The sequence below is a fragment of the Caretta caretta genome, chromosome 6 (assembly GCF_965140235.1).
Source record: "Caretta caretta isolate rCarCar2 chromosome 6, rCarCar1.hap1, whole genome shotgun sequence".
Taxonomy (NCBI): domain Eukaryota; kingdom Metazoa; phylum Chordata; order Testudines; family Cheloniidae; genus Caretta; species Caretta caretta.
The window spans coordinates 43,975,750-44,000,535 of NC_134211.1; the positions used below are offsets into that span (position 1 = coordinate 43,975,750).

General features: G+C 42.2%; 2 protein-coding genes across 6 annotated transcripts in view; one reads left to right on the forward strand and one right to left on the reverse strand.

The window, feature by feature from the left end:
* Positions 1 to 24,786, reverse strand: part of LUZP2 (leucine zipper protein 2) — a 339,015-nt gene that overhangs the window by 151,599 nt on the left and 162,630 nt on the right. For all 5 annotated transcript variants that reach the window (XM_048853684.2, XM_048853683.2, XM_048853679.2 and 2 more), the window contains exon 5: positions 22,394 to 22,456. In XM_048853684.2, coding sequence (XP_048709641.1) covers positions 22,394 to 22,456 — 63 coding nt within the window. The remainder of the gene's footprint in view (positions 1 to 22,393; positions 22,457 to 24,786) is intronic.
* LOC142072383 (uncharacterized) lies at positions 2,652 to 4,237 on the forward strand. The gene is made up of 2 exons (XM_075129037.1): positions 2,652 to 3,231; positions 3,619 to 4,237. Exons 1-2 carry the CDS (start codon positions 2,652 to 2,654, stop codon positions 4,158 to 4,160), a joined length of 1,122 nt encoding a protein of 373 aa, XP_074985138.1. The 3' UTR covers positions 4,161 to 4,237.

The following is a 24,786-nucleotide window of genomic DNA, read 5'->3' on the forward strand; positions in this document are numbered from 1 at the left end:
TGGTCCTATGCTTAAACCAATTTGATACTGTTTTGCTAAAGACAATGTACAATCGCTGTTGAGAAACTGTATGCCAAGTTTTATTTTGTTATGTGACAGGGTCAGGCCAAATGGCTATAGGAGAGTAATAGAAGGCAGATATATTAGCCCCAGGCTAAGTAGGTCCCTTTTCCCTGGGTAAGGTAACAGGGAAGGTTCCAGAACAATCAGGAACCTTCTGGAGACAATTAAGACAGACAGGCGGACTAGAACACCTGCAGCCAATCAAGAAGCTGCTAGAATCAATTAAGGCAGGCTAATCAGGGCACCTGGGTTTTAAAAAGGAGCTCACTTCAGTTTGTGATGTGCGTGTGAGGAGCTGGGAGAAAGAGGCACTAGGAGCTGAGAGTGAGAACGCAGACAGTTGGAGGACTGAGGTGTACAAGCATTATCAGACACCAGGAGGAAGGTCCTATGGTGAGGAGAAAGAAGGTGTTGGGAGGAGGCGATGGGGAAGTAGCCCAGGGAGTTGTAGCTGTCGCCCAGCTGTTCCAGGAGGCACTCTAGTCAGCTGCATTCCACAGGGCCCTGGGCTGGAACCCGGAGTAGAGGGCGGGCCCGGGTTCCCTCCAAATCCTCCCAACTCCTGGTTAGTCACAGGAGGAGTCGACCTGGACTGTGGGTTCAGAAAAACGGCCAAGCTGAGGGCTACCGTGAAGCTCCAAGGCAAGCAAATCCGCCAATAAGCACAAGACCCACCAAGGTAGAGCACAGTTGTCACAGGTTGTCACAGTTAAGAAATTATGATTACACTATAGAACCAACAGAACTAACATAACAGTCAAAAATGCTGACAGACTCTTAGTAAGTGTTGCCCCTCCAGGCTTTCCAATGAGACCGACAAACATGCATTGGAAAGCATCCACCCTAGGGACAGCACCTATTATCTAAGGCTACAGATCCTCTTTAGTGTAGCTGCTCTAAGCCAACAGGAGAGAGTTCTCCCATCAACTTAAATCAATCAACCCCCAACGAGCAGCGGCAGCTACATCAGCAGGAGAAGCTCTCCCATTGACATAGTGCTGTTCACACCAGTGCTTAGGTCAAAGTTACTTACGTCGCTCAGGGGATGGTTTATTTACTTTATATATAATTACATACACACACACTAAATGTTTCCCCTCTCATACTGTTTAAATATGAATATATGTACTATAGTAAATGAAACAATGAATTCACACTACTGTGGCTCTTTTGGGTAATATTGACAGCTAATTTGGCTCTTGGACCACTCAGGTGTGAATATTACTGACTTGAAGACAGTGTATGGAATTTTGGAAGTAAAGTATAGGTGTGCAGTACTTCAAACAAATATTGAGTAATGTAATAGATTAATCTAGCAATCCATCATTTAACCTTAAATGTGTTCAGAATTTCCTGAAACCTACTGGTTCATTCTATCATCCTTGCGCATACAATCCAGAGAGTGATAAGACAACATGCTGTTGGGATACAGAGCCTAGGGAAAGAGAGAAACTAATCTTGGAATAAAGACTCATTCTAAATAGGCCTGCAGAAAACGACCTTTAACAAATACGAATATAGGAATATTCAGTATGAGTTGCCATACTGGAGCAAAACATTAGTCCATCCAGTTAGATATCTTGCATCCAGTAGCAGGTTATGCTCGACTGTTCAGAGAAAGGTGAAAAGCCCAAAACGCATCTGGCATATTATGTATCACAGGTGGGAGACTAGGGATTTCTGTCCTAACCAACCTCACCCACCCCATTCCCCAGGCAATCAGTTCACAGAATCATACAGCTTAGGAAGGGAGATGAGCTGTTCTGTCACAAAGTCCATGACCTTGCTAGTGTAGGACTGTTTCCTCTGGTATATTCACATCTAGCTATTTGTCCAGTTCAGTCTTCAATGTATCAAGTGATAGGGCTCCAGCCCCTAGCAAAATTATCTCATAAACTTAAAAACCACACTGTCTATTCTTACTGTCTTATGCATGCGCGCACACACACACAAAAGGACTGAAAAAACCCTCAAACTAGCTATTTTTCTACAGAGAGATCTGATCCATAGGGCTAAATATTATACTTTAACATAGAAAAGTACATTTTTAAGAGCGAGAACACTCCAGGTGAAATAGGATATTGTCTGTGGAGGATCAATAGGCCTCACCACCATGTATAGTTATAGAGTTATAGTAAGATCTTCATTTATCTTCCAAAACCAAGTATGCTACCTAACTTACAGCCACTTATTAACTAAGGAGAAACAGAGAGACATTGAGAAAGTCAATAAGCCCTGGTCTACACTAGGACTTTAGGTCGAATTTAGCAGCGTTAAATCGATTTAAACCTGCACCCGTCCACACAATGAAGCCCTTTATTTCGACTTAAAGGGCTCTTAAAATCGATTTCCTTACTCCACCCCTGACAAGTGGATTAGCGCTTAAATCAACGTTGCCGGCTCGAATTTGGGGTACTGTGGACACAATTCGATGGTATTGGCCTCCGGGAGCTATCCCAGAGTGCTCCATTCTGACCGCTCTGGACAGCGCTCTCAACTCAGATGCACTGGCCAGGTAGACAGGAAAAGAACCGCGAACTTTTGAATCTCATTTCCTGTTTGGCCAGCGTGGCAAGCTGCAGGTGACCATGCAGAGCTCATCAGCACAGGTGACCATGATGGAGTCCCAGAATCGCAAAAGAGCTCCAGCATGGACTGAACGGGAGGTACGGGATCTGATCGCTGTTTGGGGAGAGGAATCCGTGCTATCAGAACTCCGTTCCAGTTTTCGAAATGCCAAAACCTTTCTGAAAATCTCCCAGGGCATGAAGGACAGAGGCCATAACAGGGACCCGAAGCAGTGCCGCGTGAAACTGAAGGAGCTGAGGCAAGCCTACCAGAAAACCAGAGAGGCAAACAGCCGCTCTGGGTCAGAGCCCCAAACATGCCGCTTCTATGATGAGCTGCATGCCATTTTAGGGGGTTCAGCCACCACTACCCCAGCCGTGTTGTTTGACTCCTTCAATGGAGATGGAGGCAATACAGAAGTAGGTTTTGGGGACGAAGAAGATGATGATGAGGAGGTTGTAGATAGCTCACAGCAAGCAAGCGGAGAAACCGGTTTTCCCGACAGCCAGGAACTGTTTCTCACCCTAGACCTGGAGCCAGGACCCCCCGAACCCACCCAAGGCTGCCTCCTGGACTCAGCAGGCGGAGAAGGGACCTCTGGTGAGTGTACCTTTTAAAATGCTATACATGGTTTAAAAGCAAGCATGTGAAAGGATTACTTTGCCCTGGCATTTGCGGTTCTGCCTTTGCAAAAGGTTTCTGGGGAGGGCAGCCTTATTTCGTCCTTCATGGTAGGACTCTTTACCACTCCAGGCCAGAAACACGTACTGGGGAATCACTGTAGAACAAAGCATTGCAGTGTATGTTTGCTGGCATTCAACCAAAATCCGTTCACGCGGTGGGAGGAGGCAAAATGCAACCTTGTAACGAAAGCACATGTGCTATGTATGTAATGTTAACAGCAAGGTTTACCCTGAAAGAGTGTAGCGACTGTTTTATAAAATGTGTCTTTTTAAATACCGCTGTCCCTTTTTTTTTCTCCACCAGCTGCATGTGTTTCAATGATCACAGGATCTTCTCCTTCCCAGAGGCTAGTGAAGCTTAGAAAGAAAAAAAAACGCACTCGCGATGAAATGTTCTCCGAGCTCATGCTGTCCTCCCACACTGACAGAGCACAGACGAATGCGTGGAGGCAAATAATGTCAGAGTGCAGGAAAGCACAAAATGACCGGGAGGAGAGGTGGAGGGCTGAAGAGAGTAAGTGGCGGGCTGAAGAGAGTAAGTGGCGGGCTGAAGACAGGGCTGAAGCTCAAAGGTGGCGGCAGCGTGATGAGAGGAGGCAGGATTCAATGCTGAGGCTGCTGCAGGACCAAACCAGTATGCTCCAGTGTATGGTTGAGCTGCAGCAAAGGCAGCTGGAGCACAGACTGCCACTGCAGCCCCTCTGTAACCAACCGCCCTCCTCCCCAAGTTCCATAGCCTCCACACCCAGACGCCCAAGAACGCGGTGGGGGGGCCTCCGGCCAACCAGCCACTCCACCACAGAGGATTGCCCAAAAAAAAGAAGGCTGTCATTCAATAAATTTTAAAGTGGTAAACTTTTAAAGTGCTGTGCTTAAAGTGCTGTGTGGCATTTTCCTTCCCTCCTCCACCACCCCTCCTGGGATACCTTGGTAGTCATCCCCCTATTTGTGTGATGAATAAATAACGAATGCATGACTGTGAAGCAGCAATGACTTTATTGGCTCTGCAAGCAATGATTAAAGGGAGGAGGGGAGGGTGGTTAGCTTACAGGGAAGTAGAGTGAACCAAGGGGTGGGGGGGTTCATCAAGGAGAAACAAACAGAACTTTCACACCGTAGCCTGGCCAGTCATGAAACTGTTTTTCAAAGCTTCTCTGATGCGTACCGCGCCCTCCTGTGCTCTTCTAACCGCCCTGGTGTCTGGCTGCGCGTAACCAGCAGCCAGGCGATTTGCCTCAACCTCCCACCCCGCCATAAACGTCTCCCCCTTACTCTCACAGATATTGTGGAGCACACAGCAAGCAGTAATAACAGTGGGAATATTGGTTTCGCTGAGGTCTAAGCGAGTCAGTAAACTGCGCCAGCGCGCCTTTAAACGTCCAAATGCACATTCTACCACCATTCTGCACTTGCTCAGCCTGTAGTTGAACAGCTCCTGACCACTGTCCAGGCTGCCTGTGTATGGCTTCATGAGCCATGGCATTAAGGGGTAGGCTGGGTCCCCAAGGATACATATAGGCATTTCAACATCCCCAACAGTTATTTTCTGGTCTGGGAATAAAGTCCCTTCCTGCAGCTTTTGAAACAGACCAGAGTTCCTGAAGATGCGAGCATCATGCACCTTTCCCGGCCATCCCACGTTGATGTTGGTGAAACGTCCCTTGTGATCCACCAGAGCTTGCAGCACTATCGAAAAGTACCCCTTGCGGTTTATGTACTCGGCGGCTTGGTGCTCCGGTGCCAAGATAGGGATATGAGTTCCATCTATAGCCCCACCACAGTTAGGGAATCCCATTGCAGCAAAGCCATCCACTATGACCTGCACATTTCCCAGGGTCACTACCCTTGATATCAGCAGATCTTTGATTGCGTGGGCTACTTGCATCACAGCAGCCCCCACAGTAGATTTGCCCACACCAAATTGATTCCCAACTGACAGGTAGCTGTCTGGCGTTGCAAGCTTCCACAGGGCTATCGCCACTCGCTTCTCAACTGTGAGGGCTGCTCTCATCTTGGTATTCATGCACTTCAGGGCAGGGGAAAGCAAGTCACAAAGTTCCATGAAAGTGCCCTTACGCATGCGAAAGTTTCGTAGCCACTGGGAATCGTCCCAGACCTGCAACACTATGCGGTCCCACCAGTCTGTGCTTGTTTCCCGAGCCCAGAATCGGCGTTCCACAGCATGAACCTGCCCCATTAGCACCATGATGCATGCATTGTCAGGGCCCATGCTTTCAGAGAAATCTGTGTCCATGTCCTGATCACTCACGGGACCGAGCTGACGTCGCCTCCTCGCCCGGTATCGCGTTGCCATGTTCTGGTGCTGCATATACTGCTGAATAATGCGTGTGGTGGTTAATGTGCTCCTAATTGCCAAAGTGAGCTGAGCGGGCTCCATGCTTGCCGTGGTATGGCGTCCGCACAGAAAAAAGGCGCGGAACGATTGTCTGCCGTTGCTCTGACGGAGGGAGGGGCGACTGACGACACGGCTTACAGGGTTGGCTTCAGGGAGCTAAAATCAACAAAGGGGGTGCCTGTACATCAAGGAGTATTTCAGGCAGGACTGCACGGAGGGTTCCAATAAGAAATGGTGCACCTAAGTTATCGTTGTTATTGGAACAAGGAGGTTAGCCTGGCCTCTGATTGATACATGGCTAGATTTACCTCGCTGCACCTTCTCTGTGAGTGACTGCAGTGTGACCTAGAGGAATGAGTCCCCTAGACAGGGGAGGAGGCAAATGAGTACAAAACAAATCTGGTCTATTTCTTGTTTTGACCCACTCCATCTATCTTTTACATCTTTGGCTGGCAGCAGACGGTGCAGAAGGACTGCATGCCATCCACATCTCATGGCTGCTCGGCAGAAGATGGTACAGTACGACTGCTAGCCATCCCCATCTCTTGCCTGCCTGGCAGAAGATGGTGCAATACGACTGCTAGCAATCCTCATCTCTTGCCTGCCTGGCAGAAGATGGTACAGTACGACTGCTAGCAGTCCGTATCGCCTGCCTGCTCACCATAAGACGGTTCAATAGGACTGACTGCAGGACTAAAGAGAATGACCTGGTCAAGTCACTCCAAATTTAGTCCCTGCGCCCATGTCTGCCCAGGCGCTCCCAGCCGACGCGGCCAGGAGCACCTCGGACACGATGAGGACGACTACCAATCGTATTGCACCGTCTGCTGCCAGAAGGCAAGGGGTTGCTGCTACTGTGCAGCAAAGCCGTACCGCGTCTGCCAGCACCCAGGAGACATAGGGTGACGGTTACCTGAGCGGGCTCCATGCTTGCTGTGGTATGGCGTCTGCACAGGTAACTCAGGAAAAAAGGCGCGAAATGATTGTCTGCCCTTGCTTTCACGGGGGGAGGGAGGGAACGGGGGCCTGACGACACGTACCCAGAACCACCCGCGACAATGTTTTAGCCCCATCAGAGTGCTCCATTGTGACTGCTCTGGACAGCACTCTCAGATGCCCGATTGTTTGCCATTGCTCTGACGCTGGGAGGGGCGCTTACAGGGTTGGCTTCAGGGAGCTAAAATCAACAAAGGGGGTGGCTTTACATCAAGGAGTATTTCAGGCAGGACTTCACAGAGGGTTCCAATAAGAAATGGTGCACCTAAGTTATTGTCCTTATTGGAGCAAGAAGGTTAGCCTGGCCTCTGATTGATACATGGCTAGATTTACCTCGCTGCACCTTCTCTGTAAGTGACTGCAGTGTGATCTAGAAGAATGAGTCCCCTAGACAGGGGAGGGGGGGAAGCAAATGAGTACAAAACAAATCTGGTCTATTTCTTGTTTTGACCCACTCCATCTATCTTTTACATCTTTGGCTGGCAGCAGACGGTGCAGAAGGACTGCATGCCATCCACATCTCATGACTGCTCGGCAGAAGATGGTACAGTACGACTGCTAGCAGTCCGTATCGCCTGCCCGCTCACCATAAGACGGTTCAATAGGACTGACTGCAGGACTAAAGAGAATGACCTGGTCAAGTCACTCCAAATTTAGTCCCTGTGCCCATGTCTGCCCAGGCGCTCCTGATCGACCTCACAGAGGCGACCAGGAGCACCTCAGACATGACGATGACGGCTACCAGTCGTACTGTACCGTCTGCTGCCACAAGGCAAGGGGTTGCTGCTACTGTGTAGCAATGCCGTACCGCGTCTGCCAGCACCCAGGAGACATAGGGTGACGGTTACCTGAGCGGGCTCCATGCTTGCCATGGTATGGCGTCTGCACAGGTAACTCAGGAAAAAAGGCGCGAAATGATTGTCTGCCCTTGCTTTCACGGGGGAAGGGAGGGAACGGGAGGCTGACGATATGTACCCAGAACCACCCGCGACAATGTTTTAGCCCCATCAGGCATTGGGATCTCAACCCAGGATTCCAATGGGCAGCGGAGACTGCGGGAACTGTGGGATAGCTACCCACAGTGCAACGCTCCGGAAGTCGATGCTTGCCTCGGTACTGTGGAAGCGCTCCGCCGAGTTAATGCACTTAATGCACTTAGAGCATTTTCTGTGGGGACACACACACTCGAATTTATAAAACCGATTTCTAAAAAACCGACTTCTATAAATTCGACCTTATTCCGTAGTGTAGACATACCCTCAGATACACTCCAAAATGCCTAAAGTGGCAACCTTGATTAAATCCTTCTGGTTTCACATAAGATGCATTTCCATATGCACCAAATCCTTCCAGGTGAACACTGTTTGCAAGCCAAAGCAATAGCAGTTAGTGAGAAAAGTGAGTAACTGGTTTCTGTTGTTCTTGGCCTTGATATTTAACGGTCTCACTTGTAATAATTATGTAATCAAATTATGGGGCAGTGGAAAGGAGAACCATTAAACGGAGTCACTTTTACAGGCAAAAGACAAATGGGTATGATTATTGAGTCTACAGTACTACGACAATTCTAGTTATTCGATAAACACTGTATTTCTGAATTACATCATAGAAATAAATCCACATTCTCAAGGTTGATATTGTACTTAAATGACACCTAATAAAATCAATGTCACTTTGAATACTATACTTATAATTGTGGACAAACTAACAATGGGGAACCTCTGAAAAGCTCTATTTAACATTTCTTTTTCCTATTATGTCCTAAATCCCAAATACTTTAAATTGGTTTAGGCCAGACTGTGTTTAAGCTGAGGGTAGGGCGGATAAGAGAATGTAAGAGATGAATAGAGATGACCGTCCCAAAATTGAGCAGTTTGTCCCACGTTCTTTAGGCGGCAGTGAGAGGCAGGTCGAGTGATTTTTCAATTGTTACACTCATCCGGCACGTCCAGGTCTTCGGCGGCGGGTACTTCTTTCTTCGCCAGCAAGATTTATTTCCTGCCGCTGAACGTGCCGGGTGAGTGTAACAATTGAAAAGGCGCTCCCCCTTCGGTGGTCCCGATATTTTGTATTTAGCATCTGGTCACCCTATTTCTGCATCACAAATTTCCAGCACTGTTGGCACTAACTGGTACCATTATTCCTAGGCTCAACAAAGGCAAAGGACTGAATGTAGAGACTGAACTATTCCCTTCCTCGATCCCTCCAGGTCAAGCATGATAGTATAAAGAAGCTTGCACTCCCACTGAGTATGCTCTACTGTATCTGTTATCTAGGTAAACAGGGCAAAAACACACAATAAGAATTAGACCTGGGCCAAAACCTTAGCCTCCACTCCAAATCCTTCAGAATTTGGGGAGAATGAGGGTGCAGACATAAATTCCTGTACTTGAAAGTGTCCCCATGATTACAATTTGGAGTGAGATCCAAAACTGGAGACCAAACCACCAAACTATATGCCAGAATGTGATTTATTTATTCTAATATCTCTAATTACCAATAAAAAAGAGGACATCTTAAATCTAAACATATTTGGTGATAAAATAATTGAAATTATGGATGCTCAGATTTATTGTTAGCTACTGTATATTGAGTGTCCTGCATTCTGTTGTGTGGTGCTACTTTTACTCCTGAAGCCACTGTGAGAAAATCATCAAGATGATTTTCAAAGCATTGGCTTAAATCTGCTCTCACTGAAGTCAGTGGTAAACCTCCTGTTAACTTCATGGAAGCAGAGTCAGGCTGATGAAGAGGGTTTTAAAAACTCACTCCCAGAATCTCCTACTTCTATTGGAATCAGTGGCTATGCTCCCATTAACTCCAATGTGATCAGTTTTGGGCTCCTAAGCCTTGTTCCTCCAAATACTCACTGACTTCAATGGGAACAGGATCAGGCCTCTAGCGAGGACACAGTCTTTCAAACCACCTTCTAAATTGAATTAAGGAAATGCAGCACAATTTAGGAGCTGCTTGGCAGGATCAGGCCTAGTAAAAGAAAACTTTTTAATCAAAAAATGAAACCAATGTCTTTTTTTTCCCCCCAGTGCTTACCTTTAACAAATATGTACTCAGGTCACATGCTGCTGTACTTTTCTATTTCAGTAAATATTGGACAGTCTCTTTGGAAATGATTCATTTCTTTTTCTGAGTGTTGCAGTCTTAGATGGCAAGGAAAGTTCTGAAATCGAAGACAAATAACCCAGACTTCCTTCTAGTAGGGTTCTATCTCTTGTTGATCTAAATGTTAAACCTTGGCAATTGATAGCTCTGCTTGTGATGATGAAAAGCTACAGTTGCACTCCCCTCAGTCTATTATATGAGTCATGGAAATTTGATCATTCCCTTTTTTTTTTTTCATCTGAGGACAGAAATAATCAATAGGAGCTACTCAAGATTTTGAGTATGGATTTATGTTCTTATTTTTTCCCCTTATATTTTTTCCCCTTGTAATTCCCTTTTAAGTGGTTTTCCCACTGTGCAATTTCTACTTCTTCAAACTGTGGAAAACTTTGTTGCTCGTCTTCTTACCGGGGCCAAGCAAGATCAACACATTTCTTTCTCCTCTGTGACTGATTTTACACTGGCTCCCAGAAAGTTCTGCATTGATTTTAAAATATTATTCACACTTAGTTTTTTTGTGGCTGGCTTCCAATCTGCCTTACACTCAAGATTTGTATTGCTTGATAATATTGTAATTCACCAAATCTCTGTTCAAGTTTAAAGACCAAAGAACCTAAGGTATCTAGTTTCATTTCATCCTGCCCTCTTGCCTGTTGGGAGAACCGCTGATGTCAATGGGAGCTGGGAAAGCACAAAGAAGGTCATCTAGCACTTTCAGAATTAAGTAGACCAGACCAGAGCCCTTGCAAAATACTGTTGCACCTTTTGTCTAGGATTTTACGAGTCTCATTCTTCCATGAATTTCAAGTCTACTGCTACATTTTACTATGCAGTCCAAAAGTTGGCACTTCTTATAAATATGGCATGGCAGAATTAATACTTTTAAATAATTTTGACATAAAAATAAACATCAATACTAAAACATTTTTTCTGATTTTTGTCTATTTAAAGTTGCAGGGTAAGGGGAGAGACAATTATTTAATGACAGTGAACACTGAGATTCAAAAAGTTAAAAGCTTTATAACAATTCAAACACAAACTGTCAACATCCTGAAGAAGGCCTCAATGCAAGGTATAGATGGGACTTAGGATCTTGTGCAGCCTCTCTCTGCACAGGGGTAAATTTCACCTTCGAAGAATAAATCATAGCCCAGGAGTTAATTTTTCCACAAGTTATGAAGGGTTAGTAAACTGCAGCATTCCCCTGTATGGAGCACTGTCAGCATATAGACCCAGACCCTTAAAATGTCATCTGTCTTTCCTCAAGAATGTGCCTTTTTCACCATAATTTAATTGAATACAATTGAATTTTCCTGTCAGGCCATAACATTTCCTGTAGATCCGGTGGAATTTTAAAGTCCAATCACTGTTCCTTTTATTAGTACAGGTAAGCACAGAGAGATTGGATAGAATGCTGTCCTAATATGATTTGCTTCACACTAAAGCTACAACCAAAATGTATATGGCCTGGTCTATACTTACAGAGTTAGGTTGCTAACTCTAAGGGCTTGGCTACACTTGCAGACATAGAGCGCCGGGAGTTAAACCAGCCCTCGGAGACCACCGCAGGGAAAACGCTGCCGTGCGTTCACATCGTCAGCTGCAAGTTCAGTGGCGTGGCCACATTAGCGGCTCTTGCACGGCCACAGAGAGCAGTGCATTGTGATAGCTATCCCAGTGTGCCAGTGGCTGCAGAGGGCTTTTCAAATCGGGGGGGGGGGGTGAGGTGGAGTGTGACAGGGAGTGTGTTGTGTGTATGTGGGGGGAGAGACTGTGTTTTGGGGGGCAGAGAGTGTGTCAGCATGCTGTCTTGTAAGTTCAGACAGCGGCAGAGGGAAGGGGGAAACACCAACATCAGCCCCCAGCCCCGCCTCTCCCTCTCTCTCTCTCACACACGCACAAATGCCTGCCTCTGCAGCAGGAACATTCCACAGTAATGGTTTGCTTTGTCCCGGAGCAGATAAGCATGCTGGCTGTCAGAAACGGAGCTTTGAAAGGGGATATCCGCATACCTGCAGCCAAGTTCAAAACAATGAGAAGAGTGGCCACTTCAAGAGATTATGGGACATTTCCTGAGGCCTGTCACAGCACAGTAATGCAACACACTGACACCTGGGCATTTCAGCCGGGACGCAGCAAGCATTATGCTTGTCATGGAGGTGGATTACCAGGAGTGCTCCAGCTGCAGAGTCCAGGCGCTCTAAATGCCTTGCCAGTGTGGACTCCTCAGGAGTTAGCGTGCCCAGAGCTGATTTAATGTGCTCTACCTTGCAAGTGTAGCCAAGGCCTAAGTGTCAACACTAAAATGTAGCTCCCACTGATGTAACTCTCCCACAACCCAGACTTAACCCCACTTTCCGTGAGAGGCGTAACGCTTAAGGAGATATAGTTAGGACGATGCAGTGTCAATGTAGACACTGTGTTGCTTACATGGACCATTGCTGTCTTTCAGAATCTATCCCCAAATGCCCCACATTGGCAGTTAAATCAGTGCAAGCGATTTTGTGAGGCCATGCACTGCCACCAAAAGAGCAAAGTGTGGACATGTAAAACAGAATCAATTACTTCGGTGGTTGTATGTTGACGTAACATAGGTAAACTATAGTGTAGACTTGCCCTATATGAATGGAACAAAAGACTGTTTACACAGTAGTTTCTTTAAAACCATACTCCTTATAAAATCACTTCAAGTAAACAAAAATTACTGGGAGCTACAGACAAATTTATTTTCCATTTCTGGTTTGCTTTTTATCACCTGCACCACTATATGCCTATAAGAAATTTATATTTTCCCCCTGTCCTGCAAGAGACAAAACAAAAACATATTTTTCTGATACTGATAACCCTGACAACTGTATGAATACACTGGAAGATGTTTGGAAATAGAAACCTATATGCAGCATTATTGTAGCTGTGTTCGTCCCGGGATATTAGAGAGACAAAGTGGGTGAGGTAATTTCTTTTATTGGATTAACTTCTGTTGATGAGTGAGACAAGCTTTCAAGACAAGCTTCAGGATTGAAGAAGAGTTCTCTGTAAGTTTGAAACCTTGTCTCTCTCACCAACAGAAATTGGTCCAATAAAAGATATTACCTCACCCATTTTGTCTCCCAAATATTAACTTAGAGATTCTCAGATATATCTTAAATTATAGCACCTGAAAATAGTGTGGGAAGCTAAGTGTTCATTACAGATCCCTCTCTGCCAATACAATGGCATGCATCAGAGTCATCCAAACGTCTATTTTTTTTTATGCCGAAGGAACGTTGTATTGTATCAGGCTACATTTTTGTCATACTCAGTCATGTTGTGGGCTAAGGTGATGCAAAATAAAAGGATAATGTCATGTGATATAAGGGAACTGGACATTAACAAAATACTAAATAAAAAGTGACTGCTTTTACCAGTTGAGCCACCATTTAAGCTAATAATGTACAAAAAATAGCTATTTGTCAACAGTTGTTCCCACCCTTGCCCTTTAAAAAGCATTATTACTGCATGTTCACATAGCATCCTGCCTTTGACACCATTCATAGTTGTAGCATTTCCAAACAGTTGTTGTGGAATGATATCCCAATGGATCTGCAATAGCTGATAAGTGACTGTGCCTCTGATTTAAAGTAGGCTGTTAGCATTTTAATAATAAATAATATAATAAAAATAACTCATTTCTCATCCAAAGTTCTAATAGGGCGTTACAAATATTAATACCCTACACTTCATCTTTGTAGATTGAATTTTTGGGGGTCCTACTCCATCCACTGGAGTTTCCGGAATTCCAGTCCTATTAATGTCTGTCATTTCTTTTACTATCTTTGGCTGTCATGGATACTATAACCTTTTCTGTCTTATGTAACCATAAGCAGTTCATTGATGCCTTTTTCATCTTAGGTAGATTATTGTCATATGGTTTACATAGGGCTACTGCTGGAGATCTCGCTGAGGTTTTCACCTCATGCAAAAGGAACACTTACCACCCTTGAAGTAGGATAGGATATAATAAACAATTCGTATTCTCTGCATTCAGCACTAACTTCCATTTCATATCTGGGGCAGCATCATCTACAAGGACCTGAATGGCCTGGAAAATGGCATTCTTTGAGATTTCCTGTACTCATCACAACAGTGATCTGAAGAAGAGCTCTTTATGGCTCGATTTCCTGTCTCTCTCATCAACAGAACATGGTCCAATGAACATTAATATCTCACCCACCTTGTCTCTCTAATATCCTGGCACCAACACGGCTACAACTACACTGCACACATCACAGCAGCTGCAATCAACTGAAAAGCTCTTGCTGTCTGTCTCTAGTGCTATTTCAGTGGTGAATGGCAGTAGACTAGCTTAAGTAAACCCTCAGCTATGGAATTTGCTGCGGGCAGCACAGTGATGTATTTAGGAGTTCAACATTAGCGTTCTCAGATTATTCTTTAATATTTACTTGTAACCTCTTGGGGTTTAGAGAACATGGCCCCTTTAAATCTTTTTCCTAAGCGGGGAGGGGGAGCAGTCAGAGAGAGGAGGGAAACTCCAGGTGGGGCTCTGGAGCCAGAGAGAGAGAGGAAGGGCTGCAGCCCGCAGGCCCTTGCACAGTGAAGCAGCAGAGAAACTGCCTGAACCCTGGGAAGGACAGGGTGGCCAAGCAGGGATACCCCAGAACAGGAGCCAGGAGGAGCACTGTGCCAGGGAGGAATCACTTGAGGAGGACAGGCCAGAGCTGGACCCAGTATCACTGCTTCCCAGAGCTCCATGGGGCTGTGAGTACTGGGGCTTGTGACTCTGCCTTGGGAATAAGGAGGGAGGTTGTAGCTAGTTAAGCGAGGAGGTGGTCGCTCTGTGTGGCTGTAAGAGAGCAGCAGAAGAGGGCACCGGAGGGGTTTGTTGGGGAAAGTTCACTGGCGCCGAAGACAACCAGGAGCACCCAAGACTCAGCACTGAACTGGAACTTTGCTCAGGCCTCCTGAACTCTGTGTGTGGACACATTGCTTGGTGTCTTCCCTTTCACACTGTGCTACCACTGGGCCTGTGGGGCCTTGGTTTGGATGCAACCCTGTTCTACTGCTCCCCCTAAATTTCCCCTTGTTGTTTTTCTCCTCTCATCCCTCTGTAAATAAATATCTCCCTTTGTTAGATCCATTGTACTTTTCCTGTGGGTGTGTGTGTTCACTCTGGGTGCCCCTGGGGTGGAAGGGATTTTTCCTGCTGCATTCCTGCGCGCGCCTTCTGTTGTCCAGAGCTGCCTGCAGAGGAGACTCCATATTGACCATGAGGGCGCTAAAGTTGCATACTTAAAATTAGCTGCTCCACAAACAGTCCTGGCAAGTAAAATCAGTTGCTACAATATTTTTAGGCAGCAAAAGGGGCCAAAGCATTCATCTATAGAGTTCCATTTTTCTTATCCAACCAACTTAATATACTATCTACGGCAATCGTTTAGAAGTCTAATATTCATACATAAAACCATCAAGACATTCTATCTCATCAGTACACTACAGTGATAAGACACAGTGTGGTTTGATCTGTGACAATACATTTTTTTCTTTTTAGTCAAAGTAATTCACTTATATAACATCAGGCCTGATCCAAAGCTCAATAAATCAATGGAAAGAATCATTGATATCAGTGGATTTTGACAGGCCATTGAGAGGAACAATATACATGCCTGCAAAAATCTCCACAAAGCTGGTGATATTAGTTCCCTTTTATACCTAGATATCCTGATACATAATGAGGTTAAGTGACCTGCTCAAGATTGGAAAAGACTGGAAAAGAAACATAATATTGACTTTCAGTGACCTGCTCAGACTATTAGACCATGCTACCATTAGACTACTGCTTTAATACAATTCCAGTAAAACAGCCTTAACTAGTGCCCTGTCAGATTCCTTCCTTCTGAAGCATATGGAAATTTTATATACAAAACAAATGGTGAGGAAAAAGATATCCTGTAGGTAAGAATCTCAAGAGTAAGACATCCAGCTGTATGATCAGCTGAAAAATGAAAATATTTCAAAGGATTTGTTCTAGGGTTTAAAACAACAACCCACATCAATCAGGTAGATTTTCCTTGTGACTGCTTATGTGAAGAGAAAGATCACTTGAGCTAATGGAAGAAATGTCAAAGATTACAATAATCCATATTTCATCTTTTCCATGTTTGTCTTGATCTCATTGTTCTGTCTTAATTATGTGCATGTGTGACACACTTGCTTTTTTGGAATGAGTTTATCCTCCATCACTTCTCATGCTATTTTGAAAACCTAATATACTAAACCTATGTCCATTTCCCCCCCCCCCAACACCTCCTCTCTGTTTGCTTTACATTTTATTCTCTCTCTCCTCTCTGATTCATGCCCTTTTATTGTACGCTTTCCCCAAGATTTAATCCTTCTATTTCTATATCAGACTTGAAACATTTGAAGGCTATTAATAAACATGAAGTTCTATAGTTCCATTAAAAGCATATATAAGTAATTGTGTTCTCTCTCTTGAGAAACATGATGCCTCCTTATTGTACAATATGTTGTTTATTGTCTTTAGTTTTAAAGGAGGAGGAAAGTGAATTATTTGCATTCTGATTCTGGAACCTAGTTAGGAGGAGAGAGTTATGATTTCTAGCAATACCAAGTTATTCTCTCTCAGTAAGAACAGGGACACACCAGTGACACTAAATTGCCAACATATTCCTCCCACTCCATTTCTGATGGGGTTTTGGGCATGGCTGAAGACTTAACAGAGCCAGTATATTTTTTCTCCCAAAGTGTTCTCTGATCCTCCCCATCCAGTTGTCAACTTAAATAGTAACTTGATTAACAATTTCATTTTATTTATTTTTCATCTCTGATTGGCAGATCTGTCAGCCCTCCTAGTGAAAGCTAAACAAAGACATCTGCTAGTATGACTCAGTACTGGGCACTCATACAGTAACGTGATGACTCAAGAGAGCAACCCAGAATCCTTATGCAGGATCCAAGAAATTAAAAACATTAAAAACTTGATATTATTAGCACTAGTAGAAGTATAGCAGTACTGCCCAGTGAGGATCAGGATCCTACAGTGCTAAGCACAGAACAGGCACATAGGAAAACATAGCCCCTAAAGAGTTTACTATCTAATTAATTACAATCACTGTGTTACATTCACTTTGCCTTGGCACACAGTATTTACCTGATGTTCCCAAGGGCTTTGCAAATATTAAAACATTAAGGCTTGCAATACTCATAATTATTTATTTATTTTACAGTAGCACCTATGTCTGCAGTGCACCTGGAAGTGAGCCTTCCAGCTTGGGTAGACAGACTCACTCTAGCTGGGCTCGAGTTAGCACATCAAAATAGCAGGATGGATTTTGCAGTTCGGAGTGGAGCTCAGGCTCTCAAGCCTAGGGAGCCAGGTGAATTTGAAAGCCTGAGACCCGGTGCAAGCCACAATAGCTATATTGCTATTTTTAGTGCACTGGCTTGAGCCCAGCTACCATGAGTCTGTCTACCCTGGCTGGGAGGCTCGTTACCAGCTTCCATGTAGACATACCTCTAAAGGCCCCAACCAAGATTTAGGCCCCATTGTGTTAGTTACTGTAAAATCACATTGCATAAGACAGTCTTTGCTCTGAAGGGCTTATAGTTTAAATAGACATGACAGGCAAAAGGTCACACAACAAGTTAGGGGCACATCCAGGTAGAGATCCCAGGTCTTCCAACTCCTACTACAGTTCCCATTCACTGCATCATGCTGCCTCTCGCTCAGTATTACTGATCCAAATTTATCCCTGATATAACTCTATTGACTTCAAAGGAGTTACACTAGGATTCCATTTCACCTATTATTCCTATTTCATAGATGGCTAAACTGAAGCACAGATGCAAACATTTTCAACAGTGAGAACTACTTTGGGGTATTCAGTTTGTGGGTGCCAACCCTGAAACATAGACTTAAGGTCTGATTTTCAGAGATGCTGAGCTCTGGTAGTTCCCACTGATTTTATCTGGGATAGTGGGTACTCAGCCTCTCTGATCATCCAACCCTTCATGACACCTTACAACTGTAATTCCAAGCTAGAGGACTCTTAAAAAAAAAAAAAGTGTGACTAAATTATTTGCCCAAGATATCTGTGTCAGAGACAAAAATAAGATCTAAATCATCCAGGACTAACTCCTGCGACTTCCCTTGGCTTCAAAATTAATTTCACTGAGCCAACTCCTCCTTAAACTGAGAAGCACAAACACCTTTGGTTACAAAATTCCCCAAAATGAATTACTATAGAAAGAGGGATTGAACACCAAGCCCTTCCATATAGCAATAAAAGTCTAATGATCTACCTAGGAAAGGTATTAACATGACATCTGGTTTAAACTTTAGATATATTAATGAAATATTTCTCTTTGAATATTGGGAGAGGCCTTTCTATGACTGGTAGATGAAATCAGACAAGCATTACAAGACAAGATATATTAGAAAAGGCAGATTTAATCCCAAAGCATCTAAAAGATTTAAGATCAAAAAAGAAAAATGTAGTAGCCATTTAGATTGCAATTATCAAGGACCCTGTGATTGGACAAGATTCCATGGTCTGTTGAACTTTGTTATACTGAAGTGTCAATCCCCAAGAAATATGATTCCTGAGGTACTAACACTCCACACCCACCAGACCGAACTTGTTCTGAGCACTTGGGAGATTGTGTCTCCAGTATCAAAACAGCTAAATCCTCTTCTGTGAAGAAAGAATCAGGAAGTGCAATAACTGAAATATACTGTATAGTAATATCCAAAAATCAATCAAGAATTCAGAGAGAAAATGGCATAAGCCAAGAGAAACAAAGAAAGACATAAGTGAAGATATAAACTATCTGCACTGTTAGCCTGATTCCTCTGTGGTTTAGAATTAAATATAAATATGTATCATTTCTTTTGAATTGTATGTACCTGTACCTACACAGACTCCAAAATCTAAGCTTGTGTTAACCTATTCCCAACTCATAAATATACCTTCAATAGGCAGAACTCAGACATGCATCATTAAACAAATGAAAACGTATTGTGGAAGAAAGCAAATGTAAGAGATGGGCAAGATAAATAAATATTTGTTGTTGGGGATGAAGGGCAAGACAGAAACTGGACTCCAGTTGGGTTAAATTCTGTTCTTAGTTACCCCATTCAATTTAGTGGAATTACATGTGTCACTGAAGACCAGAATTTGGTCTGTAATGGAAAAAATATCCATAAAGATTCTTTTGGAAGACAAATCCTTGTCATGGAACAAAGATGTATTTTCTTTTTTTACCTTTAGCTTTGCAGCAGATAGACTGAAAGGCTTGTTATCTTTTCTCTGGACAATATTCAGGGCACAGGAAGTTTTAAGCATCAGCTATGCTGATTTTCAGGACAGTTTTAGCAATAAGCACCATTCCTAAATGCTACCCAAGGTTCCAAATGTATTGCAAGAAAACCATTTAAATAGATTGTGTTTCTTTACTGCTTGAGGTATACTGATAGCATCATCTGGTCCTCTTATGTTAAGATAAAATAATGCCACTTTAGAAAGCATTTTTTTTTTTTGTGGAATGAGCATACACATGTTGCTCCAGTCCCTGAGAATTATTCCCAGCCCAGAGAGATTTGTGGGAGTGCAGGTGGAAAATGAAATTGTCTCACAGGTGCCAGTGGGTAACAAATGTTCCTTCTACATTTATGTAAGCTAATATAAAAGTGAACTGAAGGTTGTAGCCCTTCACGATCTAGAATCAAGGCTTCAAAAAGGATTATGAGTTGTAAACACCAGACAAGGCTAACTTAATATATGAAAAAAAAATTTGCAGTAAGTCACAATGGGGTTATTTCTACTTTTTGTATTGCCGATTTAAAAATAAAATAAGGTATCTACAAGATGACTAATATTAACACTGAAGTTTTACTAATGGGAGTATTCAAAATGGCATTTTGTATTACAGAAATAATTAATATGTTTTTTCAATTAAAAGAACATGCATCTACTTTACAGTAGAAGGAAAAGCTACTTAACATTAACAATGTTTATTAATTACTACAAATTCTGTATGAACAGTGAATCTCCTAAGGTACAAGTTTACGCAAAGCACCAACACAGAAGGTCAGAAAATAGACTGGCCTGGATTCAGGATGCATGTGTTGTCATGACAAGTGGGTCCATGAAGTATTTGGAGGAGCACTGGTCATACTTCCAGCCCATCCGTAAGCCCCTTCCACGTGCTAATAACATGGGGTATTCCCCTGCATAGCCTCTCCCCAATTCTCAGTCCCCTGAGTGTCACCCTGAGAACTCCCTGTATTTTGGCCCTTCAACTGTACAGAGGGATAGGAGGCAGATTTTCACCTTAAATGAATATCTGACATATCATCATTTACATAATAAATGACATGATTCATACAGTGAAATCAGAGAAGCATCATAGATGGTGGGATGTTCTAAATCATCTACTAAATCATTTCCAACCAACATATTTTCCTTATATCTTCGAAAGGACTTTGTCAACCTTTTAAATTATAGGAACTATGGAGCTTCCTCTTCCCTTGACATAATATTTCACACTATATTAGATCTCACTATGAAGAAGTGGTAAGTTTGTACTGATTCTAAATGTACATATATTTGATTCCCTCCAGTTACCCCCACTGAAGCACCCTACACACTTTTTCTACCTTCTTGATATTTACACCCTTCTAATACTTGTAGACAGTTACTTCCACCTTTTCAGATAGCCTTACTTATGTTGACTAGTACCTTATTCAGTAAATAATAAGGGAAAGGAAGAACTGTCCAGTGGTTAGGGTATAAGCCTAGGATTTGGGAGACCCGGGTTCCATACCCTGATCTACCACAGACTTCTTGTGTGACCTTAACTTCTCTGTTCCTCATGTGCAAAATGGGGATAAGCATAGGGGTGTTGGATGATAAATACAGTAAATATTGTGTGATCCTCAGAGACTATGATAATGGAGGCCATATAAGTACCATAGATAGTTCCATCAATTTCAGTGAAGCAGCCTGACCAATAAAGTACTATTGTACTCCAGTAAAAAGATAAATACCTCGCCTTTAAAAAGGTGCTTATTGACTCAATTTTAAATAATCCCTCCAAAAAAGGAAAAAAAATAATAAATACATTGTACTAGTTGTATATGCAGAGCTATTTAGAAACAATGGATTATGAAGTACTTTGCTTGAAAAATCTAGGCAGAAAGAACAGTAATGTAGCATATCAGACAATAGTAGATTTTCTTGCATTCTATGTCACGTGCAACACTGAAAGTAAAATCTCATATCTTTGAACTAAAGGAAATAACATTTTTATTTTGGATGGGAGGTAAGAGGGAATTGTCTGTAAGCATAATGGCCACAGATTTGGTTTCATTATAATCACAACAAAGTACAATACTTAAAAAGAAACACCATCACAAAACAAAACAAAAAAAAACTAACTGAAATAGGATATAGCTGTACGCTGTAGCTTACTAGCAAGGACATCAGTTCACACTGCCGTTTCAATTTATTATTTTTTTCTAAATGCACATTTTCATATTTTGGATGCATTTTCAACGTGTCACCAAAGGTTCATCTCTCCAGTACACTTCTGTATGTTCCAATTCTGAATTAAAGCTATAATCTCCTTCAATGTATGAACTGTGGGAGATCTCCAGTTTTTTCTCTATCCCCCTAAGAAATATCATTTGGCTACCTCGAGGGTCAGTCAAAATAAGCAATTGAATAAAACCTGTATGTCAAACCTGCTCAGCTAAATATCTATTTAATTGTTTAATTTAACAATCTAATGATTGTTCCATGTGCAGACAATACTGCATGCCAGTTGTTTGATTTAAGAAGCGTTGGAACGGAATTTATTAGTAAGAGACAGGAAACCCATAATAGTGAGAGAAGGCCTTATTTCTTAATGTTCTCCTTTTATCTCATCTCTGGGTCTACCAAACTGTTCCTCTAATAAATGATACAGAATATTGAAACAGCAACCTTGGTGTAAATCTTAGCTAGTTCACTATACCTGACCCACACTTCTTTTGGATACTATATGAATCAAGAAATAAAGTGATCTATACCTGATAAGTAACTCTGTTGCAGATACAGTATGTGAAACAATCAGGCACTGCAGCAGCATTCACCATTTTTAATCACAACCTATACATTTCTTAATAAGGTATATGTTAAATACTCACTACAGTAAATAGGAGGTTTATGTATTCAAAATGCTTTAATTTAATTCTGATGCCAGCATTTATAGGGTTACACATAAACCACCATTAGGTGTTTCAAGGTTAAGTACTCAAAAATAAAGGTAGAATACTATGATGGAAAAGAGTGTTTGCACCTGAACGATCTCATATCATGTCTTAATGGGACAAATCTGAGCAAACATGGAATATTTCACAATTCCAGAAAGTAAAACAAAGCTGAAAGCCTGTGCCTTTATTGTAAATATACTAACAATTTGACCACTATTCCTTTCTTGGTTTAATCTCACAGAACAAACTAAAGTGCATTCAGTGTTGTTCAAATATTGAGACGTCTTTAAAATCCACTCTAAAAATACTTTGCTGACAATCAAATATCCCTCTTACCTCATTCTGGAGATCTCTGATCATTTTGCTCTTCCTTTCCATTTCAGATTTCAGAAAGTTAATCTGCCAATTTTAAAAAATGCTGAATGTTAAGTTTTGAAGCACACGACAAATGCCACACAATCATTTCTTTTCCATTCTCGTGCTTTTCTTTTCCTCTTCACAACTTTTGATAGGCAATTCAAAAATTAAGCCACTAGTCATATCTGTACCTACGGATAAGACACCTTATTTAACTAAAGGAGGTGCCCAGCCTTGGTAGACTACAGTTTCATATCTATTAAATAATCTGCAATAAAGTGACAATACAGGTAGCTAGGGGATTCACTAAACAAGATAGGTTAATAAAGAAACTCATTCTGCATGAAAATCCTTCAAGTCCTAGTTTTGTTTTTGGATGGATATGATACCTCCAGATTTTTTAAAACAAATTCCATGGTATTCTTCAGAGAATTGCAGATTTTTAGAACAATAGAATTAGCTGTTTTTACAATCATAAAATCTCTGCAGTTTTCAATCTCCTATATATTAACACAACATCTGTCAGATTTTAACACCCTTAGTTATACTAAATAGATTTTCACTACATGAGTGGCTCCATCAAGCTTTTGGAGCCAATGAGAGCACTCATGGAGTAAAGGTATCAGAACCTATGCTAAATTCAAGGAATTCTTACATGTAGAAGTTTGACTCAATTTATGCAGTTCATGTAGTTTAAGAAGCATCTTTGGTTTACACAAGTCAAGTTGTACTTTTCTTTATAGGAGTCAGACTGCATTCACTGCATTGCTAGGTACATTTTACAGGACAGTGAGGGATAAAGGTGTATAGTATGTAGTTAAAATAAACATGACAATGTGAAAATATCCATTTCATATTAGGATGCCGTGGCAATCCTACATGAATTATCAATACAGAGATTAAAAAAAGTAGACCAGCTCTCTCTGCAACAAACAAATAACAACAACAAAAAGCATTCACACAAAGCAACACAGCTGAGGAAAACTTAGTAGTTCACATAAAAGCACTTGTAAAAGTATGCCTATAACTTCACTTTGGGATAACCTGCTGTTTTAAGGAGGAGGACATTAGGATAAAGATCCTTTCACCACTTGAACACTTGCCTCAGTGGCTTTACCTTAAGACAAGCTCTTCTTTAGATTGTGTGACATTGAGTAGGCTGTTTTAATCCACTTCCTAGGTGAGAGAGGTCAGTAATTAAAAAACACCATCAGACTTGGCACCACTGATAACCATACCAGCAATGAAGCCAATGAACAAGCTATCATACAATGGGGGGAGAGGTCCCTGCAGTTTAGGGATGATTGGCAGGGTTATATGGAACTTTTGCTGCCCAAGTCCTGTGCATAAAGACCTAGATTGTGGAAAATGCTGATTATTCTTAACTCCCATTGATTTTAATGGGAATAGAAGACTTTCAGCAACCTCAGATATGATCAAGATGCTCAAATAGAGAATTTTAGTCTGCTAGACATTTGGCCTAAAACATTTGGACTTTACTAAGTCACTTAAAAATAGTCACTGTGAAACCACAAGTCCAAGATCCATGGAAGAATCACAAATAGAGTATAGGATAAATGTGGCTCTTTAGATGCACTGCTGTATCTGTTCAAAGGATATAGTTAAGACAGGCAAAAAAAAATGACCTTCATTGACATGAGTCCTATTTCTCAGTCATTACTCTCAAGAGAGATTCCTTGTCATTTTTCCTCCAAAGTTGCTCATTTCGGGTGCTGAAATAACTAAAATAATAGGAGAGAGATGGTAAAGAAAATGCTCTCAGTGTGCTACTGCTATTATAGGACATGGGCACTAGCCTGGCTATTCTGCTAGGATGAAATTTAGTGTATTTTAAAGGGTCCACACAAAGGTGTATGTACCACGTAAGCTTTTTGCACAGTAGATGTAAATCACACTGATATGGGCACCTAAGAATATGTGTACTAAATCAATTAACCTAAATAAATACATTTTAGTTTTCCACAGAAAACCATTTCTTTTCAGGTTAAATTATATCTGAATTAAGAAAAAAATGCATTTATTGTTTACGTTCCTTGGAATTCTAAGGCTGTGCCACTTAAGCTTTAGCAGCTGAAGAGCCAATTAGTCATAACACAGAGCTGCAGTAAGCCACATAAAAGACTTAGATTTATATTACTTGGCTACTAGAGCTAATATGGAGATAACCCATCTGTCCATTTGAGTGTGTCTGTGTATGCCTCTATATTGTGGTACCCTAAGGCAATTGTCTCAGTGTCAGGGTGTTACATGATGCTTTTACTCAAATCCAAGGAAAGAGCATCGTGCAAGGCTATGAAGGACTGCCTGTGGTTTGAGAACCTGGAGTTAAAAAACGCTGCTTGGGGGCATAT

Coding starts and splice junctions, on each gene's coding strand:
- LOC142072383 (XM_075129037.1), top strand. CDS start 2,652: ATGCAGAGCTCATCAGCACAGGTGACCATGATGGAGTCCCAGAATCGC. Junction 3,232..3,618: donor AGGCGGAGAAGGGACCTCTG/GTGAGTGTACCT, acceptor TTTCTCCACCAG/CTGCATGTGTTTCAATGATC.